At 46.7% G+C, this 13429-nt stretch overlaps 1 protein-coding gene across 2 annotated transcripts in view; it reads right to left on the bottom strand.

Annotated features, from left to right (window-relative positions):
* The window catches only part of PKMYT1 (protein kinase, membrane associated tyrosine/threonine 1), a 118752-nt gene that overhangs the window by 53838 nt on the left and 51485 nt on the right, over nt 1-13429 (bottom strand). Inside the window, exons 2-4 of one of the 2 annotated variants that reach the window (XM_063935475.1) lie at nt 8360-8780; nt 7613-8109; nt 7429-7535 (exon numbers count right to left, since the gene is read on the bottom strand). In XM_063935475.1, coding sequence (XP_063791545.1) covers nt 7429-7535; nt 7613-8109; nt 8360-8716 — 961 coding nt within the window. In that variant the 5' untranslated portion in view covers nt 8717-8780. The remainder of the gene's footprint in view (nt 1-7428; nt 7536-7612; nt 8110-8359; nt 8781-13429) is intronic. The other variant, XM_063935476.1, reaches the window with a different exon arrangement.

The following is a 13429-nucleotide window of genomic DNA, read 5'->3' on the forward strand; positions in this document are numbered from 1 at the left end:
GCTGCAAGCAGGCAGGTTCGCTTCTTCTCCCCTTAGTCCCTCGCTGCAGTGAGCCTGTTGCCAGCAGGTCTCACTGAAAATAAAAAACCTAATTTCTATACTTTCTTTCTAAAGGCTCAGGAGAGCCCCTAGTGTGCATCCAACCTCGGCCGGGCACAAAATCTAACCGAGGCTTGGAGGAGGGTCATAGTGGGAGGAGCCAGTGCACACCAGGTAGTCATAAATCTTTCTAGAGTGCCCAGCCTCCTTCGGAGCCCGCTATTCCCCATGGTCCTTACGGAGTTCCCAGCATCCACTAGGACGTCAGAGAAATGGTATTTTCATTCAAAACTATCCAATATGTGAGCTTCCATTCTAGAATGTTCCAATTTAACATTCTAAAGAGTTGGTCAGGATCCAGCCATCAGCTATCAAAACAGTTCATTAGTCTGTCTCCAGATAAAAGTCTCTCAGGTGGTGGGCTCATGTGGAAAACCTGAACAAAAGGCAGGAGCTTACTTGTCCTTGGACTGGATAGTGATTACTACAGATGCCAGTCTTCATGGATGGGGTGGCAGTCATGGGGAACCATCATTTTCAGGTGTTATGGGCCAGTAAGGAAGCAAGGTTTCCTATAAACATGTTGGAGCGAAGAGCGGGTCTGAACACATTAAAGATGGAGGAAGACCTTCTGGGGAAATCGATAAGAATTCAGTCAAACAATGCTACAGCAGTAGTATATATAAATTACCAGAGAGGGACAAGGAGTCCCTTGGCCATGGGAAGAGACTTTTCATATTCTACCTTGGGCAGGGAGCAGGGTCCCGGCTATATCAGCAATTTTTATTACTTGGAAAAGAAAATTGGAAGGCGGGCTTTTTAAGTCGCCAGGCAATTCTGTCAGAAGAATGGTCTCTACACCCAGAAGTTTACCAGAGTCTGGTAGTAAAGTGGGGACAACCAGAGATAAATTTGATGGCCACTCAGTTCAACAAGACAGACAGGTTTTGCTGCAGAACCAGGGATCCGTTAGCATTCCTAATAGATGCAATGGCAGTTGCATGGAAAAGTCAACTGGCTTACATCTCTCCACCGATACCAATGCTGTTGCGGGTTCTAAGGAAAATTAAAAAAAAGGAAAGGATTATGGTTATACTAGTAGCACTAAGCTGGCCAAGAAAAGTTTGGTACACAGACATAATGAAAATGGCCGTGGGTCTAGGAGTCAGTCTAAACATCAGGCTATGCTGTCCCAGGGGCCAATTGTGTATCAGGATTTTAAAGATTTTAAAGAAGAAAGGTTTTTCAGATTCAGTAATTCAAAATATAATTAAAGCCAAGAAAAAGGTTTCTGCAAATAGTTATCAGTCCGGAAAAAGATATATTAATTGGAATAACAAGGAGTTTTTGCATTCCTTTCTTTTCTACAGGCTGGTTACTCTTTATGTCTTAGGCTAGGATCCTTGAAGGTGCAGGGGCCCTATAAGAAGAGTTCCATAACCTGCTCTGTAGAGGGAATATACCCGAGAGATTACTGTGGGAATTTCTTCAATGCACATCAAAATGCCAAGTCTACGGGAAGACAGTGCAGGGAGCCTTTCATAAACTTAAAATAAGAATTTACTTACCGATAATTCTATTTCTCATAGTCCGTAGTGGATGCTGGGGACTCCGAAAGGACCATGGGGAATAGCGGCTCCGCAGGAGACTGGGCACAAAGTAAAAGCTTTAGGACTAGCTGGTGTGCACTGGCTCCTCCCCCTATGACCCTCCTCCAAGCCTCCGTTAGGATTCTGTGCCCGGACGAGCGTACACAATAAGGAAGGATTTTGAATCCCGGGTAAGACTCATACCAGCCACACCAATCACACCGTACAACTTGTGATCTGAACCCAGTTAACAGCATGATAACAGAAGGAGCCTCTGAAAAGATGGCTCACAACAACAATAACCCGATTTTTGTAACAATAACTATGTACAAGTAATGCAGACAATCCGCACTTGGGATGGGCGCCCAGCATCCACTACGGACTATGAGAAATAGAATTATCGGTAAGTAAATTCTTATTTTCTCTAACGTCCTAGTGGATGCTGGGGACTCCGAAAGGACCATGGGGATTATACCAAAGCTCCCAAACGGGCGGGAGAGTGCGGATGACTCTGCAGCACCGAATGAGAGAACTCCAGGTCCTTCTCAGCCAGGGTATCAAATTTGTAGAATTTAGCAAACGTGTTTGCCCCTGACCAAGTAGCTGCTCGGCAAAGTTGTAAAGCCGAGACCCCTCGGGCAGCCGCCCAAGATGAGCCCACTTTCCGTGTGGAATGGGCTTTTATAGATTTTGGCTGTGGCAGGCCTGCCACAGAATGTGCAAGCTGAATTGTACTACAAATCCAACGAGCAATCGTCTGCTTAGAAGCAGGAGCACCCAGCTTGTTGGGTGCATACAGGATAAACAGCGAGTCAGATTTTCTGACTCCAGCCGTCCTGGAAACATATATTTTCAGGGCCCTGACTACGTCCAGCAACTTGGAATCCTCCAAGTCCCTAGTAGCCGCAGGCACCACGATAGGTTGGTTTAAGTGAAATGCTGAAACCACCTTAGGGAGAAATTGAGGACGAGTCCACAATTCTGCCCTGTCCGTATGAAAAATTAGGTAAGGGCTTTTATAGGATAAAGCCGCCAATTCTGATACACACCTGGCTGAAGCCAGGGCTAACAGCATTACCACTTTCCAAGTGAGATACTTCAAGTCCACAGTGGTGAGTGGTTCAAACCAATGTGATTTTAGGAATCCCAACACTACATTGAGATCCCAAGGTGCCACTGGAGGCACAAAAGGAGGCTGTATATGCAGTACTCCCTTGACAAACGTCTGAACTTCAGGTACAGAAGCTAGTTCTTTTTGGAAGAATATCGACAGGGCCGAAATTTGAACCTTAATGGACCCTAATTTGAGGCCCATAGACAGTCCTGTTTGCAGGAAATGCAGGAATCGACCCAGTTGAAATTCCTCCGTAGGGGCCTTCCTGGCCTCGCACCACGCAACATATTTACGCCAAATACGGTGATAATGTTGTACGGTTACATCCTTCCTGGCTTTGATCAGGGTAGGGATGACTTCATCCGGAATGCCTTTTTCCTTCAGGATCCGGCGTTCAACCGCCATGCCGTCAAACGCAGCCGTGGTAAGTCTTGGAACAGACATGGTCCCTGCTGGAGCAGGTCCTGTCTTAGAGGTAGAGGCAAAGGGTCTTCCGTGAGCATCTCTTGAATTTCCGGGTACCAAGTCCTTCTTGGCCAATCCGGAGCCACGAGTATAGTCTTTACTCCTCTCCTTCTTATGATTCTCAGTACTTTTGGTATGAGAGGAAGAGGAGGGAACACATACACTGACCGGTACACCCACGGTGTTACCAGAGCGTCCACAGCTATTGCCTGAGGGTCCCTTGACCTGGAACAATATCTGTCCAGTTTTTTGTTGAGGCGAGACGCCATCATGTCCACCTTTGGTTTTTCCCAACGGTTTACAATCATGCGGAAGACTTCCGGGTGAAGTCCCCACTGCCCCGGGTGAAGATCGTGTCTGCTGAGGAAGTCTGCTTCCCAGTTGTCCACTCCCGGAATGAACACTGCTGACAGTGCTATCACATGATTTTCCGCCCAGCGAAGAATCCTTGCCACTTCCGTCATTGCCCTCCTGCTTCTTGTGCCGCCCTGTCTGTTTACGTGGGCGACTGCCGTGATGTTGTCCGACTGGATCAATACTGGCTGACCCTGAAGCAGAGGCCTTGCCTGACTTAGGGCATTGTAAATGGCCCTTAGTTCCAGGATATTTATGTGAAGAGACGTTTCCATGCTTGACCACAAGCACTGGAAATTTTTTCCCTGTGTGACTGCTCCCCAGCCTCTCAGGCTGGCATCCGTGGTCACCAGGACCCAATCCTGAATGCCGAATCTGCGGCCCTCTAGGAGATGAGCACTCTGTAACCACCACAGGAGAGACACCCTTGTCCTTAGAGACAGAGTTATCCGCTGATGCATTTGAAGATGCGATCCGGACCATTTGTCTAGCAGATCCAACTGAAAAGTTCTTGCGTGGAATCTGCCGAATGGAATCGCTTCGTAAGAAGCCACCATCTTTCCCAGGACCCTTGTGCACTGATGCACTGACACCTGGCCTGGTCTTAGGAGTTTCCTGACTAGGTCGGATAAATCCCTGGCTTTCTCTTCCGGGAGAATCACCTTTTTCTGTACTGTGTCCAGAATCATCCCTAGGAACAGCAGACGTGTCGTCGGAATCTGCTGCGATTTTGGAATATTTAGAATCCATCCGTGCTGTCGTAGTACTATTTGCGATAGTGCTACTCCGACCTCTAACTGTTCTCTGGACCGTGCCCTTATCAGGAGATCGTCCAAGTAAGGGATAATTAAGACGCCTTTTCTTCGAAGAAGAATCATCATTTCGGCCATTACCTTGGTAAAGACCCGGGGTGCCGTGGACAATCCAAACGGCAGCGTCTGAAACGGATAGTGACAGTTCTGTACCACAAACCTGAGGTACCCTTGGTGAGAAGGGCAAATTGGGACATGGAGGTAAGCATCCTTGATGTCCAGAGACACCATGTAGTCCCCTTCTTCCAGGTTCGCTATCACTGCTCTGAGTGACTCCATCTTGAACTTGAACCTTTTTATGTAAGTGTTCAAGGTTTTCAGATTTAAAATGGGACTCACCGAGCCGTCCGGCTTCGGTACCACAAACAGCGTGGAGTAATACCCCTTTCCCTGTTGTAGGAGGGGTACCTTGATTATCACTTGCTGGGAATACAGCTTGTGAATGGCTTCCAATACCGCCTCCCTGTCGGGGGTAGACGTTGGTAAAGCAGACTTCAAGAACTGGCGAGGGGGAGACGTCTCGAATTCCAATTTGTACCCCTGAGATACTACCTGCAGGATCCAGGGGTCCACTTGCGAGTGAGCCCACTGCGCGCTGAAATTCTTGAGACGGGCCCCCACCGTGCCTGAGTCCGCTTGTAAGGCCCCAGCGTCATGCTGAGGACTTGGCAGAAGCGGGGGAGGGCTTCTGGTCGTGGGAAGAAGCTGTCTGTTGTAGTCTTTTTCCCCTTCCTCTGCCCCGGGGCAGATATGAGTGGCCTTTTGCCCGCTTGCCCTTATGGGGACGAAAGGACTGAGCCTGAAAAGGCGGTATCTTTTTCTGCTGCGAGGTGACTTGGGGTAAAAAGGTGGATTTCCCAGCCGTTGCCGTGGCCACCAGGTCCGATAGACCGCCCCCAAATAACTCCTCCCCTTTATACAGCAATACTTCCATATGCCGTTTGGAATCCGCATCCCCTGACCACTGTCGCGTCCATAATCCTCTTCTGGCAGAAATGGACATCGCACTTACTCTTGATGCCAGAGTGCAAATGTCTCTCTGTGCATCTCGCATATATAGGAATGCATCCTTTAAATGCTCTATAGTCAATAATATATTGTCCCTGTCCAGGGTATCAATATTTTCAGTCAGGGAATCCGACCAAGCCACCCCAGCACTGCACATCCAGGCTGAGGCGATTGCTGGTCGCAGTATAACACCAGTATGTGTGTATATACTTTTAAGGATATTTTCCAGCCTCCTATCTGCTGGCTCCTTAAGGGCGGCCGTTTCTGGAGACGGTAACGCCACTTGTTTTGATAAGCGTGTGAGCGCCTTATCCACCCTAGGGGGTGTTTCCCAACGAGCCCTAACCTCTGGTGGGAAGGGATATAGTGCCAATAATTTTTTAGAAATTAGCAGTTTTCTGTCGGGGGTAACCCACGCTTCATCACACACTTCATTCAATTCATCTGATTCAGGAAAAACTACGGGTAGTTTTTTCACACCCCACATAATACCCCTTTTTGTGGTACTTGCAGTATCCGAGATGTGCAAAACCTCCTTCATTGCCGTGATCATGTAACGTGTGGCCCTACTGGAAAATACGTTTGTTTCTTCACCGTCGACACTGGAGTCAGTGTCTGTGTCCGTGTCGACCCACTGAGGTAACGGGCGTTTAATAGCCCCTGACGGTGTTTGAGACGCCTGGACAGGCACTAACTGAGCTGCCGGCTGTCTCATGTCGTCAACAGTTTTCTGTAACGTGCCGACACTGTCACGTAATTCCTTAATTACGGCCATCCATTCAGGTGTCGACTCCCTAGGGGGTGACATCACCATTATAGGCAATTGCTCCGCCTCCACATCATTTTCCTCCTCATACATGTCGACACACACGTACCGACACCCAGCACACACACAGGGAATGCTCTGATAGAGGACAGGACCCACTTAGCCCTTTGGGGAGACAGAGGGAGAGTTTGCCAGCACACACCAGAGCGCTATATATGTATAGGGACAACCTTACAATAAGTGTCTATCCCTTATAGCTGCTTATATCTGTTATTTTGCCAAATAAGTGCCCCCCTCTCTTTTTTACCCTGTTTCTGTAGTTGCAGGATGCAGGGGAGATTCTGGGAGCCTTCCTACCAGCGGAGCTGTGTGGGGAAAATGGCGCTGTGTGCTGAGGAGATAGGCCCCGCCCCCTTCACGGCGGGCTCTTCTCCCGCTTTTTTCTGGAAAACTGGCAGGGGTTAAATACATCCATATAGCCCAGGAGCTATATGTGATGTATTTTTCGCCAACTAAGGTAAATTCATTGCTTCCCAGGACGCCCCCCCCCAGCGTCCTGCACCCTCAGTGACCGGAGTGTGAAGTGTGCTGAGAGCAATGGCGCTGTGCGCTACCTTATGAAGACAGGAAAGTCTTCTGCCGCCGATTTATGGACCTCTTCTTGCTTCAGCATCTGTAAGGGGGCCGGCGGCGCGGCTCCGGGACCCATCCATGGCTGGGCCTGTGATCGTCCCTCTGGAGCTAATGTCCAGTAGCCTAAGAAACCCAATCCACTCTGCACGCAGGTGAGTTCGTTTCTCTCCCCTAAGTCCCTCGATGCAGTGAGCCTGTTGCCAGCAGGTCTCACTGAAAATAAAAAACCTATTTAAACTTTTACTCTAAGCAGCTCAGGAGAGCCACCTAGATTGCACCCTTCTCGTTCGGGCACAAAATCTAACTGAGGCTTGGAGGAGGGTCATAGGGGGAGGAGCCAGTGCACACCAGCTAGTCCTAAAGCTTTTACTTTGTGCCCAGTCTCCTGCGGAGCCGCTATTCCCCATGGTCCTTTCTGAGTCCCCAGCATCCACTAGGACGTTAGAGAAAATAGGATTTAGCTACAGTAATCTCTCTGTAGGCAAGATACGTTCTGCAAGCTAATCGCACCTTTTACAGAATGTAGTAAAAGTAATCGGACCTCATTATAGTGTTGGATTTTTTTTTAAAAACAAATGTGAGTTAATACATCTGTAAGTGGGGTTCATAATGACGCAAGGACACAATACAACGATAGTAAACACTCACCTGAGGTGAACTCAGTCGGTAAATGGCCCTGTCTGAGCTGCTGCCAACCATCCCCTCCCTTAGGAAGCTCCATGTTACAAGACACCTCCAGCAGCGTCATCCCCAGGCTAGGAAATGGGGAGATACGGACATCAGAAAAGAATAGACTTGTAGAGCTACAGAGGAGCTGCCAGATTTTCCTCACCTGAACACATCTGCTGCTTTGGTGAATATGCCGTCCAGCAGCTCAGGAGCCATATAGCGGGGGTCCCCTTCCTGTGCATCAGTACTTCCTTCCACTCCATCCAGTTCTACCATCAGCCCAAAGTCTCCCAGCTTGTAGATTCTGGAATACGATATGAAGACGTTGGCTGGTTTGATGTCTAGGTGGAGTAGATTGCGGTCATGGAGATGCTTTAGCCCTCGTAAAAGGTCGCAAGTTACATTCCAAATCTGGCGTGGTGAAAGAGGTTCCCCCAAATCTTCTGAATACTGCTGCAGACTCCCTACACAAAGTTCTGTCTGCAAGTACAGCATCCGTTTCTCCTCCCAGGCCCGCACAAACCGCAAGCAGTTGGGATGCTCTCCAACACGCTCATGTTTTCTTACTTCTTGGAGCTTGCGGTGGCGGTCTGATTCACCACGGAATGGGGAAACAGACCGCTTCACCGCGTATAAACAGCCATCCTCCTTACTTCGCACCTATGTGAAGAGATGACAAACTATTACACAAACATTATCGTCATTGTCTATATAGCACCACCATTAAACAGCACCCTTACAGAGAATATTAGTTCCTACCCAAGTGGAGCTTACAGTCATAATTACCCAACACACTAGTGCTCACACTATTGTCAAGCGCTCTGTCCAAAGAAAAACAGCCTGGATATACATTTAGATTCTTGCAAAGAGTAACCTCTCCATTTTATGTCACCGAGGTGGCATTTCCTACCTTATATACTTCTCCAAATGAGCCCCTCCCCAGCTTGCAGATGTTCTGGAAGCATTGCTTGAACAAAGTCTCCCCCCTGCTGTGGTCATACAGCCTGCTGACTGGAAGCTTATGCTGGGGGCTGCGGAAAGATACACTCTGGGGGCGCGGCTGGCTCCACGATCGCTGCTTGTTGGGGAAGATGCGACTGATGGGAGGGATGCTCTTCACCGGTGGTCTTGGTGGCAGAGTGTAGCAGAGTGAGCGGCCCCTCTTCTTGAGCGAGAAGCTTTGCTCTGCTTCACTAAAGTGTGCCGGCAATGGGATTGGCGTGCGTGTAAAAGGAACGTCACACATCGCATCACTGGGTACAGGCATGACTCACTGGCACAATCACGGTGACCAACTCTTTCTTTTTATTTCGTATAAGGAGGAAGAGAATCTGGTGGTTATTAAAAAAAAAAAAAAAAAAAAATTAAAAACACACATAAGAATAAAATCATGGGGCTCCCAAACACAGGTTTATTACTAGTCACTACACAATTAGCAACTTTAAATCACCACCAATAACTGGCAGCATAGAAACTAGCTACAGATACTTTACCAATACTACCGCTTCTCTTTACATTGTTACTGTTATCTATTTTGTCATCTTCTATTTATAAGGCACCACAAGGATTCCTTAAGTGACAACAGGCTACATAAGTTCAGACTTACAGTGCATCCGGAAAGTATTCACAGCGCTTCACTTTTTCCACATTTTGTTATGTTATAGCCTTATTCCAAACTGGAATAAATTCATTTTTTTCCTCAAAATTCTACACACAATGGGGGTAATTCCAAGTTGATCACAGCAGGAATTTTGTTAGCAGTTGGGCAAAACCATGGCCCTCATTCCGAGTTGATCGGTCGCAAGGCGAATTTAGCAGAGTTACACACGCTAAGCCGCCGCCTACTGGGAGTGAATCTTAGCTTCTTAAAATTGCGACCGATGTATTCGCAATATTGCGATTACTAACTACTTAGCAGTTTCAGAGTAGCTCCAGACTTACTCTGCCTGTGCGATCAGTTCAGTGCTTGTCGTTCCTGGTTGACGTCACAAACACACCCAGCGTTCGCCCAGGCACTCCCACCGTTTCTCCGGCCACTCCTGCGTTTTTTCCGGAAACGGTAGCGTTTTCAGCCACACGCCCCTGAAACGCCGTGTTTCCGCCCAGTAACACCCATTTCCTGTCAATCACATTACGATCGCCGGAGCGAAGAAAAAGCCGTGAGTAAAAATACTTTCTTCATAGTAAAGTTACTTGGCGCAGTCGCAGTGCGAACTTTGCGCATGCGTACTAAGCGGATTTTCACTGCGATGCGATGAAAAAGAACGAGCGAACAACTCGGAATGAGGGCCCATGTGCACTGCAGGGGAGGCAGATTTAACATGTGCAGAGAGAGTTAGATTTGGGTGTGGTGTGTTCAATCTGAAATCTAATTTACAGTGTAAAAATAAAGCAGCCAGTATTTACCCTGCACAGAAATAAAATAACCCACCCAAATCTAACTCTTTCTGCACATGTTATATCTGCCTCCCCTGCAGTGCACATGGTTTTGCCGAATGCTAACAAAATTCCTGCTGCGTTCAACTTGGAATTACCCCCAATACCCCATAATGACAACATTAAAAAAAAGTGTTTGAGATTTTTTGTAAGTTTATTAAAAATAAAAAACTAAGATCACACGTACATAAGTATTCACAGCCTTTGCTCAATACTTTGTTGATGCACCTTTGGCAGCAATTGCAGCCTTAAGTCTTTTTGAATATGATGCCACAAGCTTGGCACACCTATCTTTGGGCAGTTTCACCAATTCCTCTTTGCAGCACCTCTCAAGCTCCATCAGGTTGGATGGGAAGAGTCGGTGCACAGCCATTTTCAGATCTCTCCAGAGATAATCAATCGGATTCAAGTCTGGGCTCTGGCTGGGCCACTCAAAGACATTCACAGAGTTGTCCTGAAGCCACTCCTTTGATATCTTGGCTGTGTGCTTGGGGTCGTTGTCCTGCTGAAAAATGAACCGTCGCCCCAGTCTGAGGTCATGAGCGCTCTGAAACTGGGTTTTCATCAAGGATGTCTCTGTACATTGCTGCATTCATCTTTCCCTCTATCCTGTCTGGTCTCCCAGTTTCTGTCACTGAAAAACATCCCCACAGCATGATGCTGCCACCACCATGCTTCACTGTAGGGATGGTATTGGCCTCAGGATGAGTGGTGCCTGGTTTCCTCCAAACATGATGCTGGCATTCACGCCAAAGAGTTCAATCTTTGTCTCATCAGACCAGAGAATTTTGTTTCTCATGGTCTTAGAGTCCTTCAGGTGCATTTTGGCAAACTCCAGCTGGGCTGCCATGTGCTTTTTACTAAGCAGTGGCTTTCGTCTGGCCACTCTACCATAGAGGCTTGATTGGTGGATTGCTGCAGAGATGGTTGCCCTTCTGGAAGGTTCTCCTCTCTTCACAAAGGAATGCTGTAGCTCTGACAGTGACCACCAGGTTCTTGGTCACCTCCCTGACTAGGGCCCTTCTCTCCGATTGCTCAGTTTAGACGGCCGGCCAGCTTAAGGAAGAGTCCTGGTGCTTCAGAACTTCTTCCTCTTACGGATGATGGAGGCCACTGTGCTCATTGGGACCTTCAAAGCAGCAGATATTTTTCTGTACCCTTCCCCAGATTTGTACCTCAAGACAATCGTGTCTCGGAGGTCTACAGAGAATTCCTTTGACTTCATGCTTGGTTTGTGCTCAGAAATGCCCTGTCAAGTGTGTGCCTTTCCAAATCATGTCCAATCAACTGAATTTACCACAGGTGGACTCCAGTTAAGCTGTAGGAACATCTCAAGGATGATCAGTGGAAACAGGATGCACCTGAGCTCAATTTTGAGCTTCATGGCAAAGTGTACATGTGATTTCTTAGTTTTTTATTTTTAATAAATTTGCAAAAATCTCAAAAAAACTTTTTCACATTGCCATTATGGGGTATTGTATGTAGAATTTTGAGGGGAAAAAATGAAATTATTCAATTTTGAAAGAAGGCTGTAACATAAAATGTGGAAAAAAAAGTTAAGCGCTGTGAATACTTTCCGGATGCACTGTAAACAGATGACAGTATAGAAATCCATATATACATATTTACAATGACCATTTCACCTAATTGTGTACAGAAAACAAAGGAAAGCGAGGGAAGTCAACTAGCGCATTGAATGGCCTCCCGAGCTCCTCTTGGTGATTATTAGTCACCTCAAATGCAATATGCCTCTATACTATTGATTGAGGCCTGACAGAATTTGAGTGAACTGAGCTTTGGTTATTCAGAGAAGCATATTTTATATTGTTTAATAAAAAATAAAAAGAATTTAAGAAGAAAAACAGTAAAGGCTTGGTACACACTTGACGATAGGAAAACGATATCGGACATACACATTGAATGATATTGTCACCGATATCATTAGTGACAGCATCTGGCCACATCCAGGTGCATGCAGTCTTGCCCAATATCTTTAGATTTCAAGGCTAGAACTGAAGATATTGGACTTCATAAACAACCCGCGGGAGCGCGCATCGTTAAGAATATACTGTACACACACTGGACGATGTGAACAATATATTGTCCGATCTGCCAGTATATCGGATGCATATCGTCAGCCTAACACACTAGTTGGCTACCTTCCTTCTAGCGGCTTATTCAGCTATTAATGATAAGGGGCACCTTCATCTCGCCTGTGTTTCTTACTTTATAGATAACAGATATGCACCTTGTCTAAAGTATGTAATTACACTAGAACATTGATTCAAATGCAAGACTTCCTGCGATTTCTTTCTAATGTGTGTGTATTTGTGCATCTGTGAGAAAGCCACAACTTCTGCTGACTTGATGACAAACCCCCTGCCTGTATATAAGCAGTGATGGAACACTACCTCTCTGTCACACTGCTCTGCATGCAGTCCTTTCCTGTTTGGTCTGCCATGTCCCACAGCAGATATTGACGCCGATGGCTTCCTTTCATAGATGTAAAGTGGTGAACCCTTTGGTGGCCTCTACATTGCATACTACACAGGCAGCTGCTGTTCACCCGACATTTGTATTGATGAGGAAAAGAAAACTGCCTCAAATGGGAAATCATTACAATAGAAAACTTGAGCACATTGTATCCCTATTTCTGGAACACACAGAAACAGAGAAGCATAATAGGAGTAATCTGGACAGGATGTATTACAGAAAGTCTTTGCTTCCTTATATTGGATGTACGGTAAATTCTCAGTAGGTGACGGTGGCACATAGAATTCTAGATTTATATATATATATATATATATATATATATATATATATATATATATATATATATATATAAAATAAGATTTTACTCACCGGTAAATCTATTTCTCGTAGTCCGTAGTGGATGCTGGGAACTCCGAAAGGACCATGGGGAATAGCGGCTCCGCAGGAGACTGGGCACAACTAAAAGACAGCTTTTAGACTACCTGGTGTGCACTGGCTCCTCCCACTATGACCCTCCTCCAAGCCTCAGTTAGGATACTGTGCCCGGAAGAGCTGACACAATAAGGAAGGATTTTGAATGCCGGGTAAAACTCATACCAGCCACACCAATCACACCGTATAACTCGTGATACCATATCCAGTTAACAGTATGAAACATAACTGAGCCTCTCAACAGATGGCTCATAACAATAACCCTTTAGTTAACAATAACTATATACAAGTATTGCAGACAATCCGCACTTGGGATGGGCGCCCAGCATCCACTACGGACTACGAGAAATAGATTTACCGGTGAGTAAAATCTTATTTTCTCCAACGTCCTAGTGGATGCTGGGAACTCCGAAAGGACCATGGGGATTATACCAAAGCTCCCAAATGGGCGGGAGAGTGCGGATGACTCTGCAGCACTGAATGAGAGAACTCAAGGTCCTCCTCAGCCAGGGTATCAAATTTGTAGAATTTAGCAAACGTGTTTGCCCCTGACCAAGTTGCAGCTCGGCAAAGTTGTAAAGCCGAGACCCCTCGGCAGCCGCCCAAGATGAGCCCACTT

Source organism: Pseudophryne corroboree, chromosome 7 (assembly GCF_028390025.1).
Source record: "Pseudophryne corroboree isolate aPseCor3 chromosome 7, aPseCor3.hap2, whole genome shotgun sequence".
NCBI classification, from domain to species: Eukaryota; Metazoa; Chordata; class Amphibia; order Anura; family Myobatrachidae; genus Pseudophryne; species Pseudophryne corroboree.